This window comes from Mycotypha africana (genome assembly GCF_025528875.1).
Source record: "Mycotypha africana strain NRRL 2978 chromosome Unknown BDF20scaffold_5, whole genome shotgun sequence".
Taxonomy (NCBI): domain Eukaryota; kingdom Fungi; phylum Mucoromycota; class Mucoromycetes; order Mucorales; family Mycotyphaceae; genus Mycotypha; species Mycotypha africana.
In genome coordinates, this window is record NW_026515729.1 from 1,658,497 (window position 1) to 1,679,268 (window position 20,772).

Genomic DNA, 20,772 nt, shown 5'->3' on the forward strand with positions numbered 1-20,772 from the left:
AGCAGATACTGCTATGTAGTAAACGCATTTGAAATACTTCTTGTCTAAGAGACCAACTTGACCACAGTATTCCCACGAAGTATTTTATAATTGAAAAGAGCCGATACGCTACTATTATCTTCTGTATTGATATTCTTGATTGCAAGCCGTTTAGTAAAAGGGTTGTTGGTAGTTCTTTTTTTTACCACTACATTTTCTCCTTAAAAATATCTTTGCAGATGGTCGATTTCCTTTGCGAGGATTGAGAATTTGGTACAAAAGTTAATTTGACCGTAAGAAGGCCAACCAAATGACTCGCTTCTTATGTTGAGAATCATTTGCTTTACAATATATGTGCAATAAAGCTTTGACAAAGCAATTTGATGGCTTCATTATGACCAGAATCTTAGTGAATGATTTTACATGTGAGTAATATCTTTATACATACGATATGCGCTATACGCCACCTGAACCCTAGGCTACGGCCTCCGGCCTCCGCCAGAAAGGGTAATTTGACATACAAAAACTAGGAATAGCATAACGAACTTTAAGAGAAATTTGATCGGTTAAGGAATGAGCTGACACATATTTGGAGTTTGTGCAAAAAAAATTGCTTTCATTATAAGGCTAACTGCGACCTAGAGGGGAAGGGGGAAGGTTACTGGTCGATAAAAACAAATAGCAAAGTAACATTTCCTTACCAAATGGCGTTGATAAACTTGACGGGAATGTGAAGACCCTACAATTATAGCCTAAGCAGGCCTACAGTTTGACAGAAACTTAAAGATGATAAAACACCTGTTGCAGCAGAGCTTGCATGTATATGAGTTTTCAGTCCATTTCAATGGATGTCCTATTGTGCTACAACTTATCTTCTCGCTTATTGCTGTTTTGTTTGAAATTCAGAGGGTTTTGTTTTGCTTGACTGTTTGATGAACTAAGAAGTATTATTGCGTATTCCGCCACTTAGGCCTCGTAGAAAATAAGACACCCATAATGCGAATAGCTGTTAAGAAATAACCCTTGATTTGATTCTGATATTAAGCATGCCACCATACATGATGTCGTGAGATAGTTGTTTTCCCTGGTTCCCACAGACGTCGTGCTCTTGATGGATTCTTCAAAGAGTACATCTTGAAGTTCTTACAGTTTGCTTGCTGATGGTAAATATTCTGCAACAGGTCGTCAATTCATTACTGAAGATCACATCCAGTCCATGCTGATGACCATAGAAAGCATCACCAAAAGGCCGTTTTCATTGAATGCTCATCAATAAGCAAATTCTACTGAATAAATGCCAAGTCATTTCGACACCAACCGACAACTTGATTAAAGATGCAATACCAAAGTACAAAGCCAAAGTGCCTTCCTTACCAATTCGAAATTTAGGATACCCAATGATCCGAAAGGTGTTTCTAATGAACATAGATTGCTAATAGTACCAGCCAACGTAAGAGCGACGATATCTCCGTGGTTGATGAAGCACCTTAAACTGATTACGAGTTGAAGAATCATTTGCAAGGCTCGAAGTATAGGAGGAGACAATGAGAACCACCTGTTGCCAAGTTCTTCGTTCAAGCTACGCCAAACTTTGTCATCTGCCATAAAAAAGTAGAACCGTAGTGACAGAACTGAGAAGACGCCGTGGAAATTCTCGCCTACCAAATATAATAGCAGTGTGTCGATACAGTTGCAGAAATTAAGAAGACATCATAGCCCTTTCATTTGGCATGACGATAGATCGACCATTTTTTATATAGCTGTTGATGCTAAAGTTGTTATTCGCGTATTTATTTTAGAAGCACTCACAGGAATTAATGAGAAGTAACATCATATCAAATAGTTTTTTTCCGGCATTCAGATGTCATAGAGCAAGACACTGTCTGTAAAGCAATTAAGAACTTGGCGGGTGACAGACATCCAAAAAACCAGAAAGTAAAACGAACACCCTAAACTTCAAAAGATGTAAAAGCTAATCACCAAGATATTCATTGATTGGAAAATCAGACGCTAGTTTCTGTAAGATTAACAACCACATGTACGAAAAAAATGAAAAATTTTAATAAACTGTTTTTTTCCCTCAGATGGTAAGTGTTGAAGAACTCACTATAAAAAAGCAAACAATAAGTCGTGAAATTATAGCAAAAAATGCATATGCCCCATGCTGCGAAAAGTACATGCCTTCCCAAAACCCGTAATAGCAAAATTACACTACTTTACTGCATAGTTCTCTTTTTTTTTCTGGTGGCGGGTGATAATCGTGGTGGTGTTGTTGTGGCAATAATCTGTTGAATAGTAAATCTTTACAACAAGCTTTCTTAGCTTTGACCCAGGAGCCAGCAGAACCAGCGGAAATCCGCGTTACATCAAGTGCAACGGGGTGATGGCTTGACAGGGAGCACAAGCAGAAGCATCAACAGACATGGAACTACTTTCGATGTCCGCAGCAGCAGCCATTACAGTGTCGTCCACTATGGTGACAAAATAAGAGGGCTAACGTAGTCCATCAAGGATTGAATCTTGAGCTTGAGACACCATATTCCTGCTAAAGTGAAACTCAAGGGAGGAGACAACTCGCCTAAGCAAACAAGTCAGCGGGTGAATCAGAAGATCCTTCCACTACAATTTCCTCCTCTATAAAGGTGGGCTGTGAATCACCACTAGCTGTAACCATCAAAATATCCTCATCCATTGTAGTGCTCGTTGAACCACCGAGTGATTTTTCCGAAAAGCTACCGATAATGGAACCTGACACTGAAGTAGATATATCAATAAGTAGCTTGAACGATATTCTTCTTTCAACAATCATGGAAACAGTTGAAAGTGCAGGTGACGAAACACAAGTGCACTCCCAATCCATAGCTTCCTGAGCAGATCGCTAAAATCGCTGCTGACAACGTTGAATACGGCGCGCCTTACCTAAATGTTAAGCAATACAAGTACATCAATCAAGTCTGTAGACTTTGCTAAAATAACCAGCGCGACGATGACTGATACGCAAGCGCGAACGGGTACTAAACCGGGCGTTATACCACTTTGAAAATAGGGGACTGTTGAGCTAGATGAAATGCAGAGCGAAATAAAAGTTTGGACCATACCATCAACAAAAGTTGAAGGCAAATTAAATACTTTAGGTTTAACCATAATAGATATTTCAGAAACTGCAGAAACCAGAGCGGATACAACAGCCGCAGCAAGTTTACTACCACTACGACTAGCAACCGGAACCGAACACTAACTAAATCGTTGACGAACAGCAGCCGAAGTAGTGGAACAGGTAAGCATAGCATAACGACTGTTGCTTCCAGCATAATAAAATGCTTTGGCACTGGCAAAAGCAAAAGCACGGGCACGAGAACGAATTTCTTCTTCAGCACACTTCAGATTATAAGACAGTCTTTCCAAGTTTCTTTCACGTTCACCATTGAACAGCCGGCTACAAGGGTATGGAGTGCAGACGAACCTTCCTTCCATAAGAGGATGCAAAAGCCATACAACAAGAGAGCCCAATGTGCTAATATCAGCAGAAACGTTTTCAAAAGGCAGAGAATCGCGAAACCAAAGTACCAGAATAGGTTGAGCGTCACGCTGAATGTCAACGTCGTGAAAGAAACGGCAAAGAAACAGCGAACGAGCGTAAAGGGCAGATACAGGAGAACCAAAAGAAATTGTTTAATTCAGCAAAGATTTGAGCTAAAAGGCTGAGTATCAGCAGCGGTAACATTCTTTCTGGAAGTTTTTTAGAAGGAAAGAAAAAGAAATGGCTTCATTTTCTCATTAATTAAACAAAAAATACGCGTATGTTTCCTCCAGTGGTTTCTGTAGGCCCACTAAAAACCCATTCACTTCAGACGACGTAAACTTTTTGTCCTGTATACGTTGCCAAGCCCTCACTTACTATGTGCTATCTATCGCCATCGATTTAAATTGAGGGGTGAACTTTAACGCTCTCAGTGAAGGGTTTTGTGCCAACTTGCATAACTGTTCATGATGAGGGATTTAATAAAGTTTGCTATAAAATCTCATTATGCATCTTACGCCCACTATGTGCACCTTCTTAAGAACTGAAATTGTATAGCACAACATATACAACTTTTAATAGTTATTATTACTTTACGGTTCAACTGTATCAAACCAACTTAAATCAATTAACTTTACACCAACATATCATCTCGCTTAATTATTCTCTGATGTTCTTCCTCGTCTTCGTGTTCTTTTGTTAAAGGAAGTTATTGCTCAATCATAGCACTAACAATCAGAAAGCTTTGTCGTTTCTATTTTCATAGCTTTTCTACGGTTTGATAATCTTGCAAAAAAAAAGCTGAATATTTGAAGAGGTGGTTTTCACGACAAGGTTGACGACGGCTTCATTAGTTATTTCACCACAGCAGCAATAAACAATGCAAAAAAGGCAAGAAAACTGATGGAGAGGACAAGAGGATAATCAGGCCTCTGGATTCATCTAACAATATCATTCCCGGCGTTTTATCTTTTTGTTTTATCCTTGGTGCTCTTCGACTGGCAACAGAAAGAAGTCTTGGCGTATTGTTGCTGTCACAATCTCTCCGCTTCTGCTTCTCTTGGTTTTTCATTGCTCTTCAAGTGTCTACGTAAACGCACGTGCAATAGTTTATGTACAAGCCAATGTTTATAATTCTACTGATTTAAAATTGCTGCCATAGTTTGGAAGAATGTCTATTTAATAGATGCGGCTTACCGCTCCTTTTGACCTTTCTTTGATGAGTCAATCTTAATTTTTTCCAATAAATATGCTCTGCGTCTAATAGGACGCTTGAAGCTTCTGTATTTTAGTTAGACGAACGGCACATTCTTTCTCATTCACTTCGCTATCTCAAACATCTACTGAGAGCAAACATCGTGATATCTTTCCACGATAATATTGAATAGGATGGAATGATGAGGTAGGAAAAAGGATATGGGCTCCCAATACATATTCATCGAAAATCAAATCGCAATGTATCATGACTGACCTGTCATACATATTTTTATTTATTAAGTTGGAGGGGGTTTTTTATTATCTTTTTGGATATCGATGTTTTTAATGAGCTGATTATCAAAGATTCACAACTGCTTGGAACTGTTTGAATGGACAAAGAAGGAGTACTGAAAGGGTCTAAAGTACAACGCTTAATACAATTAAGAGTTATGTAGATTCAGTTCAAAATAGCTATTGTTGTATTCAGGAATTGTGAAAGCTTTCGTAAATAATATAGGTGGGTCTTAGGAGGATGAAAGCAAAAGAAAGCTCAGCGAAGATAAGCTCGATATTAAGGTTGTCACTGTACGATGATTGTTTTCAAAGGTCCGCTTGCCAGCTCTGTAAGTATTCGAAAGTATATATGTCTACTAATTTGAAGCAATTTGATTGCGCAAAATGGCATAGATGGTTAAACGAACATGCCACCTTTTATTGTCGATTTGTAGTATTTACTCTCATAACTGCCCAGCACTTATTATGTTATATTTTCTTCTGGATTGTAAACTCTGCTAAAATAGTCTACATTCAAAATGACAGGCAATGATCTCATATAACAACTTTTATTAGTCAAGACGAGTGTAAGAATAAATGAAAAGGTATTGAAGGGATTCGGAGGGGTAACATCAAACAAAGGATATGGAATATGCGAGCGTAATAATATGTATACAGTCTAAAATGCGTTAGTGAAGAGTAATCAGTCTAAAAATTGGGTCTAATTCATGATTGCCGTGGTATAATAATGTTGGTGATGATAGAGAGGTGCATCTGGTAGATCAGCAACAATAGCATTTCGACGACGAAGAGCGTAAACTGGCACCTGAATTGTATAAAAATCTTCTTCTTGCACTGAATTGCTTGTTTGAGTAGAAGAGGAGGGCTGTAAAACAAGAGTTGCCTTTGCTCGGGGACTCTTTTGTAGCCATTCGTTGATAGTGGAAGTTGTTAGTAAACTGGATGTAAGTTCTTCTAATACAACATCGTCTTCTTCAGTAATTAAATAAGAATATGAGTTCGAGGACATTGGATGTGCAAAGACCTCAGTTTGTATATGGGACATTTATGACAATTTGTTATAAGGTGAGGGATGAAGTATGAGTGACAAGATTGAAGAAAAGGTACGACAGACGATAAAAACAAGAGTTCTTTTTATAATTTAAAAATTGAAAATTCTCAAAAGTGACATACAAATCTGGCTTAAAACGCACACACCCTGTCTTCTTTATCTCCTTAAAAGACACACGCACACGCACACGGATAGACTTTTTAGTTTAGAGTTACAATGATTTCATTCGTTAAGCTATCTATGCCCTAAAAAAAACCAACAACTTTTACTTCAATGGTTACTCGGGGCCACGCGACACCAACTTGACCACGTGGCTTCTCCTGCACATATTCAAAATAACCTGCTTTCAAAGGCCATAAAGCAAGTTTTATTGAGTTAGTAGATAATAAATGCCTTTATTCTTCATATCAACAGTGACCATTATAAAGCCATGCAACGCTTAAAGAGGTTATATGTTATGCTACCTTCTTAAAATGATGGTCAACACAATTTCATTATCTTTTTACATCATTCGTACCACCATTTGATACGTAGCTCTCTAATTCATAAAATTAATGTATGAAACGTTCTATCTGCTGAATACAAAAGAAAAATGGCATGTTATGCTTTCTTTCCCATTCTAGAGTTGATGCTTAGTGCAGCAGAAATATATTTGCACATACATTAATTCAGCATATGATGAGTTACTATATCTTCTACTACTCTAACACTTGGCCATTACCCATTATAATGTCTTTCTATAACTACAAATACCCGTTGAACTCATCTCTCCTATGTTGAATTGTTAGGCAGGGGAAATATTTTCAGCTATATAAATAGTAATTTTCAAAATCCTAATACTTGCAAAGGAAAGCTTTTACATTCAATTTAATTTTTCTCTTCAGGGCAAATGCTAGAATGCACTAAGAAAAAAAGATAGAGTATATGAGAAGCTCAATTACTTAATTCTTCAACAGCATATTCGCTTTTGGCTATATTAGCGCAGAAATTCAATAAAATTTGCAAAGCGTTACCGCTTTGATTCTTTCCGGTCTTTGCTCTTCTGTATCATTGATAGCCTTTTGATCATTTGTCACTAGTTTGCATGATATCTAGTATAACTGCTGTTGTTGGCAGCATGGCTATTGCTTTTACAAGATAGATGAAGATTGCCATCATTAACGAGTAAACTCTACCACTATTGTGGGCCTTGATAATCAATGGTGCTGCTTTTCTGTTCTTTCTTCCCAAGAAAATCGTATCTGTTGTTGATGAGGAACTGGTGACAATTTTATTCCGTTCTATGTTACACCAAGGAGCAACCAGCAATCAGGGCATCTTTCAACCATATACGCTTCACATATTCAGCTATAGATTGCTTCAAATTGAGTTCCGTTGCTCCAAAATGTCTTCCCTCATTATCATGAAACCCCAACTCTATTCAATGGTGTCATGAGTGGAATTCATTCAGAGCCTCTTATCGTTTTAAATGAGGTAAGCAGCAAGTTCATGCGCGATTGTCAGCTTTCTCCATCATTTTCATGCATCCATGATACACTTTGTTCCATATTGTTCGGCATTTACAGCCGATGGTATGCAGAAATGTTCGTTCATTTGCCATTGATCTTCCTTTTCATTTTATAAGTTGTTGCCGGTCACCATAATTCAGCGGTTACTTTCATTTTAAAAATTGGTATCCTCCTTCTTAACAACATTCGTGTATCCATTATCGTCTCTATTACTGTGATCATAATGATCATCAAGGCTATACATGTGCGTAATTTACATACAGCAGATAAGGCATGTTTTTTATGTCTTGTCATAGTTATCTCCCTCCTTGCTTCAAGGGATTAAAGTATGCTTCTCACGTTCAAACTCACTTCCGAAACTAACATGTTATTCTCCTTGGTACAAGAAGAGTGGGTCATAATGATAGATTATTGATTACAGCATTCACTAACAGATTTACGACGTTGCACTATACTCGACGTGTAATGAACTGCGAGACTCAGTTAAAAAACGACCTGTGAGGGAGAGGGAAGGTTTTGTCAAATAAGAATAGCTATGGTAATAATGATAGAAGAGTAGACCGATTACTATGAAGTTCGATAGATAGGAAATAGTAGCTTAGAAATAGAAAGAAACATTAAGTGAACTTAAAACTACAGAGCTCCCAAAGTCAGATGGATTTGTAGTAAGCACTTACAATATTTGCTGGAAAAGCAAAGAAATAACTTTCTATTCGCTCTCGGAACGAAGAAGAATCATCTACATCCATCAAACACGACCCAGACGGGTTTCCTTCTAAAGCTTAGGACAACTGCTATACACCCTTGGAAAGTTTTGCAAGGACGCAAATAAGGATTGCCTATAAACGATTGAGTCACTTTTTCTGAAAAACTAGAAATGATGAATACTAGACTGGAACAGTAGGCTTGAATTCATAGATTTTGCATTCAAGCATAGATTCAAACAATATTAAAATGTAAGGCCTTTCCTTTGTCTCTCTATTTATATTGTTCTTTATTATTGTCTTTTCATGTCTAAACGTTGTATAGACAGGTTTTGGTGTGTTTTTTTCTGCAAGCTGTCATTAAGGTAAGTTTTTCAGCACTTTCGATTGAGATCAGTAACTTTTTCACAAACATGAGTTTATTGTTTGTATAAGAATCTCCAAACAGAAAGATCCTGTATGAAGAAATGTATTTTACTTACTGATTCATTTCTTACAGTATTTGAAAAGTAATCTCATACACTTTAGTAGTCATTGTCTTATTTCTTATTCTGGATCCGCTTTGGAGTACTCCAAAAGGCAACTCTAACAACAATTTTTTTTTCCTGATATGTTAGACGTTTGTAATTCCTACACAAAACCTTAGTGATGATGACACACGCGGTTATATTGACATATAGTCACGCTTACAATGATGCTTACAATGATGCTTACAGTTCTCTGTTTGTTTAACAATTAAGCCCACAATTTAAGCAAGCACATGTTTACTAAATTATCAGCCATTACACATTTCAATTTCTTCATACTTTCCATTCTTCTTTAAAGACCGGAAAATAGATACGTTGTTATGGTGTGCTACGCATTTTATCATTACGAAACAATATAGCAAAAGAAGGATTTCCTCGTCTGATATGTAAGTAATGCCGTAACCCTTGATCTCAAAGTACTTTTCACAGTCGGAACGGTCACCAAGGGTCAGCTGCAGCAAGGCAATAACAGATAAATTATAGCTTTCAGTTTTCATTAACATGTGCTTGTGCGAACAAAGCAAACATGGATTACCTACCGCAACGTAATAATATGGCAGAAAATCTTGATTCACAGGGCAAAACCGCGCAGAAGATCGACAAGTCTGCTCTAATCAAACGAGAGTAGCCTTGAACTTAGTAGAGAACTGCGAAAATATATACAGAGCATCAAATGCCTTTATTTTCAGAAACAAATTCAGCTTACAATCTATAAATAAAGTGTGTGTGTGTGTGGGAGAGGGGGGGAATATTGCTATCTAGAGCTATTAAGTATGAGTAAAATTGATTGAGAAGCGTAATTATTAAATAACTTCTTCGGCCTGTTTAATTGCAAACCATGCTGAACCCTTCGGCTTATCTACAAATTCCATAAAAGAGCGAGTAATACAATATACGTAGCTAAAGTCACCAGTGTTGTTAGAATAACCCAATCACCACTCGTTTTGAAAGGTATAGTAGGATCAAATACATCAAACGAAGTTCGTCGCCGCCAAAGAGCAATGGCTAGCATGGCGATGCCGAAAACAAAAAACGTAATACCAATCTTATAAAACTCTCGAGTGAATACTTTTAGAATGAGTAGACCGGAAGAGAAGGCAGCCAGTGCTGTTCTCCAATAAGCACCTTCGAATGTACGCTGATGTGCTTTTTCAGTTATAGTAAAATGAGGGTGCCGATTAATACCAGACTGTTTTCACAACGAAGTTTGTTTTATTTGCACTTAAAATAGATTGTCTAATCAACTCACCCCTCAAATCCTGTAATTCTGGCAAAGTGAACAAGACAGATTCTCGACGATGTCCTCTAATCAACTTTTGCTGTTTGTCGTGCATTATTCAATTAGCGGAAGCTGTATTCATGAATTAATAAAAATGCCAAAAACAAAGGAACACAAGAAGAGGTCATAATTGAATGACACAATTTTATAGGTTAGACAAAGACATCTCTTGCATCATAATGTCAAATAAACACTCAAAATTAATGCTTTTTTACTAACGGGCATTTAGAATGCACACACTGAAGCTCAAAGGATATTTTTTGTATCAACGTGGAAAACCTGTGTTGCAAAAAAGAAAGTGGGGGCTTTTCATGCATCAAAGAGCAAGCTTCGGAACATATTTCATCCAATCAGCAGTCGTCTGTTCCTGATGCGTCGATTTTCCTTTTATCTACCCTTTTTTTTTCTTTTCCATATCTATTCATTTCTTTCTTATTTCCCAACAAAGTGTAAAATAGTTTGAAATGTCCTTTAACGATCTTGAACAAGGTTTAGGTGCTTCCAATTCTTTTAGAAATACCCGAGATTCACAAAGTAAGCTTTCTGTAGACTAAGCTCACGTTAAAAGCACATTTTTGTTAATAATGTTGTTGATTTCGTTTCATAGATGGAATCGATAGTGACTACAAAAGCTTGACGCAAAGAGTATCACAGCAAGTATTTCATATCAGTGGAAACATTACGAGTATTGAACGGCTTGTTGGGTTTCTGGGGACACCAAAAGATTCATCCGACATTCGGAACAAACTGTAAAGCGATCGTCATGCATAAGACAGCACTAATTGACAAACAGGAAAAAGAAAAGGAAGGACACTCAACAATTTTGCATTGATAGGCATGATGTCACTGAGAGTACGAGAGAGTTAATAAAGGATACAACGTCAGATATCAAATTATTCTCTCAGTATTATACTACAGATTCCAAAAAGAATGTAAAGCTCAATCATGCTCCCGGAGAATAGTACGAAATCTTTGCAATTATTTTAATCATTACTTATGTATTTTAGAGACAAAGAAAACTCGAACAGCAAAAATTATCAAAAGATTTCCAAAAGGTTTTGGCAGATTTCCAGAGAGTTCAAAGAGAATCTGTGTCGAAACAAAGAGAATACGTTGATAAAAAGAAGGCCACAACCGCAGCGCTTCAATCGCAAATAGAGTAAACTATAAGGACATGTATTTTCGGGTCGTAATAAAATGCACTACTGACATTTTATTTACGATTAGTGATGAAGAGGGTAGCGACGGCATTATGAGTCAAGAGCAACAGCAGTTATTACAACAGAATGATGCACAAAGAAGAATTCAAATTGAAGCCTTAGACAATGAAATTGAATATAACGAAACGTTGATTTCTGAACGAGAAGGTGAAATACAAAATATTGAACAAGGTATTACAGAATTGAACGAGATATTTCGTGACCTTGGTATGCTTGTGAATGAACAAGAAAGCGGTATACGTAAGTACACGCATTTATGATGAATCATAAGAGCGATGGGATAGTTACGCTAAATCTCTATGAATTCTATATATATTTATTTAGAGAGTATTTATGGAAACGTCCTGAATATTGCACAAAACACAAAGCAAGCATCTGAAGAATTGACAGTGGCAAATCGACATCAAAAAAAAGCAAGGAAGAATATGTGTTGTTTTATGTTGATCATCACCATCGTTGCTTGTGTCCTAGCTTTAATCATTGTTGTAGCAAAATAAGTAATTCATTATCGGAGAAATCATACCCTACTTTTACAACTTCATGCTATACACATTTTATTATAAACCTTCAAGTTTGCAATGTTCAGAAATGCTTTCGTATCCAATTTGCTTCATGATCTCGACTACCTCTTTTATCTACTTTGAAGTCATGTTCTTCACCTTCCCCAGCAACATACTTTGTGATTTGTATAACAATTTGAAGTTGATTTAATTCCTCGGAACGACTGACTAAAAATACAGTATTAGCTAACAACTTTCATATTTCGATATCTTGATGTCAGATCAGATTACACCTATCTAATTTGCACTCCTTTCATGTCTCAATAAGTTGCATCGCCTTGGAAAGGAAAACTTTTTCTGGCTCATCGGATAAGTATAAAGAAACATTCAAAATTTGAAGTATCAAAGGCAAAGCAATACCTTTTAGGAGGTTAATACTACTGTTAAACTGTCATCCGAGACCCAGAGTCGACGTATTATCAAGAATCGAGTTTTACTGATTCAAAAGAGGTAATCAACGTGATGCAGATAATTGCTTTGATTGTTGTATTCTTACTAGGTGCTTGTGATTATTGACACACGAAGGGCTTTACAGAGGCCTATTTGACAACAAGACACTTCCACATTCTCCAACATGGGCATCTTCACTCAGAAACGCCAATAAAGTTTGTGCATTATATGAGCATTGTAAGCATCGTGAGTGTGTACTCAACGCAACTAAAATTACAAGCCAAAGCTGTACAGACGTGGAGGTCAAGCCATATGTAGATATGCCGTCTATATTGCGCGTCAATCAATTTTAACAAAGAAAAGACTTTTGAACATTTGATTAAGTTAATTTTTATTTCTATACTTTTAATCGTCTCCTGCGCAATTTTTTGTATTAAACGTACTGCTTCAGTGAGCTCTTATCGTCTTTGAAGCGTAAAGAGTAAGTTTGCGCCAGTGCAATGTTAATACTCTCATTACCCATTTATTGGATCAATTAATCTCGGACACACATGCCTCTTTTGCATAACATCAAATTCAAAACTGCGGCTTTGCCTTTTGAAGAAATGACTGTACACCCTGTTGCTGAAAGGATAAACTCAAAAGTCTAAGCTCAAACGATTATAAATGTAAGCTGTTTCGTTTCAAATTGATATAAATGAAGTTATTCATTTTATCGAGTTATTGTTGTTGTTGATGACACCATTCTTTCGTTCCATATTAACTTTCTGTAATAGCTTTCCTATCATTATCACACACAATAAAAATTCATAACAAGTCTACATCCGGTCATTTTTTTTTATATTTTATATATAAATAAAGAGCTCGAATAGTCGATATATTATCGCCCGAGTGATCCGACAACTAAAGAAAAAGAATAATAAGGAGCAAGCCAGCAAGTCCAAGCCTTTTTCTTCCTTTTCTTCTTTTCTATTCTATATTTCTGTACCTTCTTATTTTACATGCTTTCATTATCGAAACGCATTATAATATGTTGAATAAAACTGGTGTGATTTGGCTGGTTATCATCATACTGTGCTCATTGCGAGCATGTAAATTATATTTATCTTCGACAAAAGAATTACGGCCTGAAGAATACAGTAACTGGATCTCAGCAAAGAAACGACTTCTACAGCAGCAGCAGCAGCAGCAACCAATAGCAGACATTTATGCTAATAGTGATAGAAACGACTCGATAACACTTGGAACAGAGCCTAATAATTTATTCTATTTCATACATGTAAGAAGAGGGACGAACTGAAAGTTTCTTCTTGATGAAAACTAACACCGGATTGATACACTGGCCAATATGTATGTAGGTTACAGATTTACATCTATCTCGGTTCAGACCTAAAGGACACACCTATCATTTTTTGCATTTTATACAATCTATTTTACCCGTAGTCAGGTAACTAATTCCCCGATTGTGATTTTGATATATACACCCACGTTTCATTGACATTTGTCCTTGGATACATGTTTGGTAGACCAAAATTCGTGGTTGTCACGGGTGATCTCACAGATGCCAAAGACAGCAAACGCATCACTTCTCAACAATATTTGGATGAATGGAAAGTCTATCAAAAAGCCATTCAAGAAAAAGTACCTGAAGACATGGGATGGTACGATATCCGCGGCAATCATGATTGTTTCGATTTACCGTCGTGGAAGTCCCGTATTAACTACTATAGAACACATGGTAAAAGTGCTGGCTTAGTGGAGCAAGGCAAAGGAATATACTCTTGGCAAGTCAATCAACCTATGGGGAATTACCAATTTGTAGCAATCGATGCCTGGTAAGCCATTGCTGATACTATTCTACTAACGTCAACAATCAGCTATTTATCTCAATATCTTTGGTTATGGTTTAGTCCCAAAAAAGGACCTTCGAGGCCATTGAACTTTTTTGGTTATCTAACATCAAAAACAATGGATCAGCTTGAAAGGGCATTGATATCAAAAAAACATTTTAATCATACATTTTTGGTAAATGATAGTCCAAGTCCTCACAGTATATGAATGCTTTGTTGATTGTCATTTGGCGTTCTAATATTTATTCATCTTCATTCTCACCTGTACAGTTTTCACACTACCCTACAACAACAATGGTCTTTGGTACTTCCAAAACAGGCAAAACGTTTAAGGATCTAGCTTATCATTATAGTGTTTACTTTTGTGGTCACTTACATAAGTTAATAGCAGGTAACAACTTTTTCTCATAAAAAAAACTTATTCTTGGTCGTGCACTCCCTCTTCGTTCCATACTAACAAACTGGGACTTTTCCTTTTTAACATAATAACGAACTAATTGTTATGATATAGGTATTGGTGATGTTCTCAAGTCCTATGATCCTATTTCAAAATCACTTGAGCTAGAGCTGGGTGATCTAAAAGAACATGCACTATACAGAATTGTCGCCATTGATCATGACCTGATCTCTTTCGTTGACTTACAATTACCCCTAGATAAGATACCAAAAAAGGGCCCTGTCAACGCAATAGGCCTTGTTCAACCTTTCGATGATACTTCCAACAATATCATCTGGCCTCAACTTGTACAACCTCACCAACCTTCAATTTTAGTCACTAATCCTAAAGATGCTCGCTTCGCCATTCCTTCTAAAGAACCGTTAGAGCGAATCCGTGCCAGCACAAATATTCGATTCTTAGTATTCAGTATACAGCCTCCAGAAGAATTGAAGGTGCAGGTCTTTATTAATGATGAACCGCATGACAAAGAGGCAGTATATGCAGGTGACAATCTCTGGACCGTACCATGGAACCCAGCCAATCTATCAGACAAAAAGACACATCAATTGAGAATTCAGGTGACAGCGTTACCAAGAGAGGGACAGCAGTTGCCACCATCCATTTCTGAAACAATATTTAGGTTAGACGGTCATCGGGTAAAGATTAAAGGTGGTTCTGGTGAATTCATCATTAAGTCAAAAATGATTACTGTGGTAAAAAATTCAATAATAATGCTCACGGATCTGTTATGGTACGTTTATATGGATGTTGTACTTGTGTACTGAACAAAAAAATGCTGCTTTACCATTATTATAGCTGCAATGTATTACTTTCTTCGCAATCTTCAAAATGTTCCTCTTATTATTGATACCCAAGCTATTTACGATACCCTCAGCACCCACGAAGCAGCAGCACCAGTTGCTATTACGCATTCATGCAATTGAACTACTTCCTATTCCATCCTTTTACTCAAATCTCAAAAAAACCATCCTCATATGGTCTTTACGTTTTGTTAATTTTGCTTGTGAGCAGCCTATCGTTTGGCATGCCACTCTTATTTATCTTCTTGCTCTCTTAACTTTGCCTTGGTTCCGTGCTAAATTCATTCCTTCCGGAGATAGTGAAGAAGAGCGTTATGGTACATTTTATTTATGGGGCATGATGTTTGGTCAAGAATGGATTCCCATAGGTGATACCTGGATGTTAGCTGCCGAACAAGTGGTGTTTGATGTCTTGGTGTTTTTTCTTATCCTAGCATGGCGCGAAACAGGGGTCGTCGATTATCAATGCCCTGGTGCTACTTTGCTTCGACAACAAGAACCAGTTTTTGATGCGAATGCTACGAATACTGTTACTGCCGCTGGGGACAGCCTCCAACAGGAATATTTAGTAGATGAAACAACTACAACATCCTTAACCAGCACTAACAGAAGATTGGCAAATCGTACCCCGCGCCGTTGTCGACGTCCCTGGAATGAAATGCCTTTATCGAAAGGATTACCACTTCTCTATTGGTTATGGAGAGCTAGTGAATTGATGGCGCTCGCTTCATTTTATGGCGGTATCTGGCCCACACTTATTTTAAATATGAATGTTTATTGGATGTTCTTCATTGGTTATCAACTGGGCTGTGGAAAACATGGGATTCTTGTCTCAACAGCGTCCTCGTTATCAAGGAGACATGTACAGAAACGCAGACGCGGAGAGAACAGCAATAGTGATTTCGTTAGCAGTATCATTGTAGAAGGGTGTCCAGGGTGTCAGAAGAGTTATTATTATACAATGTTGTCAGAAAAACTGAATCATCATCAACCGGATGATGGTAAATTCAATCCTAACGCTATTTATGGTAACAGTCAGAGCGATTCTGACTCTCAAATAGCTCCCCTTCATAGTGGCTGCGCTTCATCAGTCGATGATCTGACTTTAACCCAAGAAGAAGAACAACTTACTCATGGACAAAAAGTGGGAGACGTTTCTATGGTTCAGTCTAATCTAAGTACTCATACGAGTCGACATTATAGTGGCAGCAGTAGTAGTGGAAGTAGTACTCCATTTGACGGACTCCCTTCTATCAAAAGCCGAAAGCGAATATCCAAATTTTGATAATATAGTTATACGACGAACGAGGTAGATGAGACGACATATCGCTTGTTGCATGTATTTTCTTTTCCTTTTTTGATCTCGATAGAACATTGGCATTGATTTTAAAAAAGCTTTGTCATTTGCTATATGAGCTGCTTATTTGCTGTTACATACGACGAATGTCTTATGCATGTATGAAATTGGTCTGTTTTATTTTTTTAATGGAAAGTGATATGTGATATGATGAGATATGTAGTATGATTTATTGAGAGGTGATGAGGAGAAATAATTTAAATGATATGAGGCTATAAGTAGTAGGCACAAGTAATAAATAATAGATTGGCAGTGAGCTATGTGAAAAGACTTCTAATTCTTATAGTATTTCCTTAACCATTCCTTTACAAATAGTGAAGCTTTCGAGACGTTTTCTTGTTTCCATTTATTGAAGAAAGCAGGATGTTTATCGGAACGCGCCAAATAATCCAACATTATTTCAACAATTTCTTTCAATTCGGATGTCGCGTACCCACTGTGAGCGCGATAGGTGCCCTTCCATTTCTCATACGCTAACATCTTGTTTGCCAGCCACACAGATGCTGCCGCAATTTTCGAGGGTCGAACGGCAATCAACTTTTCATCCAAGCAACTGATTTCTGCAAAATACTTGGCCAATGTGCGAACATTGATATCGTTGAAATCATCTCTGGAACAGATACGACGAATAAAATTGAGAGGGTGAGGGTATAAAAGTCTAAAATCTAAAGCATCCAGAATGAACCGTTCAGCTTCCTTCATTTGTGATTCGTTATAGTTATTATCTGTCATATGCAGGTAGTCATTTATCAACGGAGAAGCCAATTCTTCGAATTTAGAAGCGATAAAGAGAGCAGTAAGGCCAACTAATTGCATTTTACCAAGGGCAATTTGTCGTACGGAGAGGAAGCGATCGATGATATTCACGGCCAGAAACAACGTTTCAGGCATTAAACCGAATAAAAAGTGAATTTCAATAACCCAATCAATAAGAATAGAGCGCATACCCCAAGAGAATTCAGGAGACTGCACATTGAGATAATTGGCATCGGGGAGCATCTTCACTTCAGTATCGTAGAGATGCTCATATATTTCGTCAGCATATTCAGCGACCATCATAGGGTCTTTCTGTTGTTCATCGGTAAAGGAGGCAGAGGTGGAGCGCATTGATTTCCTAACCCAGTCCATTTTACGTTGAGCTTGCTCTGTTTGCTTACGGTCGGCATCTATTGTTTGTTGATTGGCCTTGAACCGAAGAGGAGCAACATGAGGATCAAATATTTCATCATTGTTTGAATTACGCAATCTTGAGTTATTGTGACTCGAGGTATATTCAGATTGTTCAGGATGCTTCTTAAAGTAAGATGGACCATGTCTCATGAGAAAACTGCTAAACGCACTTTGTTGATCTGCTGTAGCTGTGGAAAGATTATCTTTATAAGCAGCAGCAGTAGGGTGAAAAGCTGAGGCGGGTGTCAAATCCTTCATGCTGACATAGCGTGTTGGATCGGTTGTATCGCAAGGAAGGTCTTTCACAGTCATTACCTTTTGTGTTTTCTTGTCTAAAACGAAACGAATTTTCATGCGTTCAGGAACAAGGATAGGTAAGACAGGGACAGGATCCATGGTATCTTCTAAAAGAGCTGGGTAACGTTCTGCGTTATCTTTGAAAAATTCAGTAATGCCTCGCTTTTCCTCTTCTGTTGCGTCCTCAGCGAACTTCACAGGGTTGTTTTGCAGATATTGTTTATGTTGATGTGATTGCTGTTCTTTGAGTTCAATGCCCACATCCGTATGATTGTTGGTATGAATGCCGGCATTATTAGTATATTGTAGTGGCTGCTTCTCTTCTGCTGCTAAAATTGATGATGATGATCTGGATGATAACTTTGTTAATCGGCCTTGATTATTATAGTTGACACTGGACGTTTTTGATGTAGAAGCAGAGGATAAATCTACCAGCTACGTCAGAAATATGTTAGCATAAGATGATGCTTATAGATCGAAACAAAAACAAGTATTACCTCTGCGTTAGATTGTTCATATACATTGTCTGCTGTTCCCAAAGACAAGGAAGAGGCTGCTTGAATAATGTTTTCCTTATCTGCAGCCGTCTGAACACTTGAGAAGGTTTCAGTGGCGGCTGGAGGGGCGATAGCATCATCACTGATATGCATGGATCGATACATTTGCGAAACATTCGACGGAGGGATGTTTTCTTTACCGATATAATTGTGGCTCAGGACACCATTTCTTTTCTTGTTCGATTCATTTAACTAAAATAGTTGGTAAGAAGAGGGATAATGGTCAACAAACAAGTACTTCAAGTAAGCGAACTGTGTTGAGAGTTAGAGAGGAGGATTACCATTTGCTGATCAGGTGGACAATTCATGTCCTTCAATGTTGCTCTATTGCTGTGCCTGTCACTATGAGATGTAGCAACGGCTGACCTGTAACGGGTGTCAGATTCAGCATTGTCAGGTTGCCCATCTTCAGCATTCCTCTATTGCGACTTGAATGTTAGTATTACTCCACCTTTTTTTTGTTCTGTTGTGAATATCATTTACTTTATAATATCTCATCTATATATTATTTATTTCTCGTCCAGAATTGTATGTTGACCCTTTCACAATTTCCAGAAGCAACAAATAATGATATACAAAAATGCGGGAAAGCGGTAAAAGAGCAAAATAGAAAGAGAGCAAGGCTAATTTGTTGTTAACAAGTTGTCGAATATAACCTTTTATCTCAATCAATTTGCATTAACAAAAAAGAAGAGGAAAAGGTACGTTTGTGTTCAGAAGTACAAAAAATTTGATTGTCGGGGAAAAGTGCAGGGAAACTGGCGATATCTTAGAAAAGACGTGATTATCTTTCTGACGCGTCAATTTACGTGATTCAAGGTATATGATGAATCATGGCTATTCATTTATGCTAGAGGTAGCCAGGTAGATTAGCCAGCCTTTTTATTCCATTTAAAATAGTGTCTATTCCACGATTCACGTATTTTTCCGTTTCCAGAAAGGGGCCTTTTTATAGATAGCTCCAACGTTGCGACCTTGGCCTTTATTGTTGAACAAAGGCTGCGTCTGATAATCAGCATCATTCGTAGAACGTGATATAGCTTCAGAATCGTTTGTATAGTCATGTGTATTGGTATAGTTGGATGCATTGGAGTAATCATCGCGTATCCGCATCTGTTGTTGCTGCTGTTGCAAATTTACAGGCCTATCTCGATCCGTGGTTGTGTACAGCATTTCATCATTGTAAGGCAAATTGTAATCATATTCTTTGCTATTGTAATATGGCGGGTACTCATACTCAAACGCTTCTTCTTCTTCTCCATCATGTTGATTATCATAATAATACATATCGTGATTGTCATTTTCACTATCGTTGTTATCATCAACGGCTTCTCCGTAATTGTCGTCTTCACTTTCTTCCTGTTCGTATACATAAGTCGTTGGATGCTCCACAAAGCGAACTCTTTTCTTTGCCGTTCTCGTGATATGCTGTTGTTGAAGCTGTCGTTGAAGGTGTTCAAGATCAAAAGAGGAAGGAGGACCGTTGTGCGGTGGCTTGTTTGTAGACTGCTGCAATATCCTTCTATCCAGCGAGGTATCATGTTGGTAAGGATAGGGCCCAGGAAATTGATTCTTCTGATCAGAGTGCAGACCATCATTGTATTGTCCGTTTTTCTTACGATTTAGCCGTTGATCAATTTGTGTACTTAGAATTTGAGGCGGGTGTGGTTGCTGTTGCTGTAACTGAACAGGCTTTCTTTTAATTTGTTTATGAGTGACCTGAGGTGAATGGTACGGTGATATCTGATGTGTTTGCGTTGTTGGTTGTAACATCGGTGATAATAAAAGTTGCTGATGTGTGTTTGGCGTCGGTTGAGGTGAGAGTATGCGCTGGTGTTGAGCTTGTTGCTGAGTTACAGTAGTTGGTATCAGCATGGAATTATAGTAAGCTGCAGCGTTGTTCAATATGGACTGGGCAGCTGCCATGACATTCAGATAGTTGGAAGGATTATTGAAGAGTAATGGATTTATGTTATTCGCACTACTGTTATTGTTGAAAATACCCGGCTGATAATGATAAGGATGAGTGGGATAGGGACCTACTAATGCTTG

At 37.7% G+C, this 20,772-nt stretch overlaps 8 protein-coding genes across 8 annotated transcripts; 2 read left to right on the forward strand and 6 right to left on the reverse strand.

The window, feature by feature from the left end:
* Positions 1-200: 200 nt before the first annotated feature.
* Positions 201-1,584, reverse strand: BDF20DRAFT_835639 (uncharacterized protein; the record flags this gene model as incomplete). Its single annotated transcript, XM_053078861.1, has 4 exons — positions 201-320; positions 681-731; positions 1,127-1,198; positions 1,354-1,584. 4 exons carry the CDS (start codon positions 1,582-1,584, stop codon positions 201-203), a joined length of 474 nt encoding a protein of 157 aa, XP_052936594.1.
* Positions 1,585-2,557: 973 nt separating this feature from the next.
* On the reverse strand, positions 2,558-4,065 carry BDF20DRAFT_835640 (uncharacterized protein; the record flags this gene model as incomplete). Its single annotated transcript, XM_053078862.1, has 5 exons — positions 2,558-2,857; positions 2,923-3,213; positions 3,235-3,493; positions 3,878-3,960; positions 4,018-4,065. 5 exons carry the CDS (start codon positions 4,063-4,065, stop codon positions 2,558-2,560), a joined length of 981 nt encoding a protein of 326 aa, XP_052936595.1.
* A 1,541-nt stretch (positions 4,066-5,606) lies between these two features.
* On the reverse strand, positions 5,607-6,132 carry BDF20DRAFT_523198 (uncharacterized protein). Its single transcript, XM_053075659.1, has one exon. The coding sequence runs from the start codon at positions 6,033-6,035 to the stop codon at positions 5,691-5,693; it is 345 nt and encodes a 114-aa protein (XP_052936596.1). The 5' UTR covers positions 6,036-6,132; the 3' UTR covers positions 5,607-5,690.
* A 2,660-nt stretch (positions 6,133-8,792) lies between these two features.
* Positions 8,793-9,283, reverse strand: BDF20DRAFT_987867 (uncharacterized protein; the record flags this gene model as incomplete). The annotated part of the gene is made up of 3 exons (XM_053085253.1): positions 8,793-8,883; positions 8,968-8,973; positions 9,060-9,283. The coding sequence occupies 3 exons, from the start codon at positions 9,281-9,283 to the stop codon at positions 8,793-8,795; spliced, it is 321 nt and encodes a 106-aa protein (XP_052936597.1).
* Positions 9,284-9,639: 356 nt separating this feature from the next.
* BDF20DRAFT_819179 (uncharacterized protein) lies at positions 9,640-9,792 on the reverse strand (the record flags this gene model as incomplete). The annotated part of the gene is made up of 1 exon (XM_053077440.1): positions 9,640-9,792. One exon carries the CDS (start codon positions 9,790-9,792, stop codon positions 9,640-9,642), a length of 153 nt encoding a protein of 50 aa, XP_052936598.1.
* Positions 9,793-10,523: 731 nt separating this feature from the next.
* On the forward strand, positions 10,524-11,776 carry BDF20DRAFT_906175 (t-SNARE; the record flags this gene model as incomplete). Its single annotated transcript, XM_053083243.1, has 6 exons — positions 10,524-10,593; positions 10,667-10,808; positions 10,895-10,991; positions 11,067-11,218; positions 11,287-11,519; positions 11,604-11,776. The coding sequence occupies 6 exons, from the start codon at positions 10,524-10,526 to the stop codon at positions 11,774-11,776; spliced, it is 867 nt and encodes a 288-aa protein (XP_052936599.1).
* A 1,483-nt stretch (positions 11,777-13,259) lies between these two features.
* Positions 13,260-16,814, forward strand: BDF20DRAFT_940577 (uncharacterized protein; the record flags this gene model as incomplete). Its single annotated transcript, XM_053084784.1, has 7 exons — positions 13,260-13,508; positions 13,588-13,676; positions 13,756-14,064; positions 14,140-14,254; positions 14,350-14,470; positions 14,591-15,231; positions 15,335-16,814. The coding sequence occupies 7 exons, from the start codon at positions 13,260-13,262 to the stop codon at positions 16,622-16,624; spliced, it is 2,814 nt and encodes a 937-aa protein (XP_052936600.1). The 3' UTR covers positions 16,625-16,814.
* Positions 16,797-19,331, reverse strand: BDF20DRAFT_523740 (cyclin-like protein). The gene is made up of 3 exons (XM_053075660.1): positions 19,002-19,331; positions 18,661-18,912; positions 16,797-18,598 (listed from the first exon to the last, which is right to left on the reverse strand). Exons 1-3 carry the CDS (start codon positions 19,026-19,028, stop codon positions 16,970-16,972), a joined length of 1,908 nt encoding a protein of 635 aa, XP_052936601.1. The 5' UTR covers positions 19,029-19,331; the 3' UTR covers positions 16,797-16,969.
* Between the last annotated feature and the right edge of the window lie 1,441 nt (positions 19,332-20,772).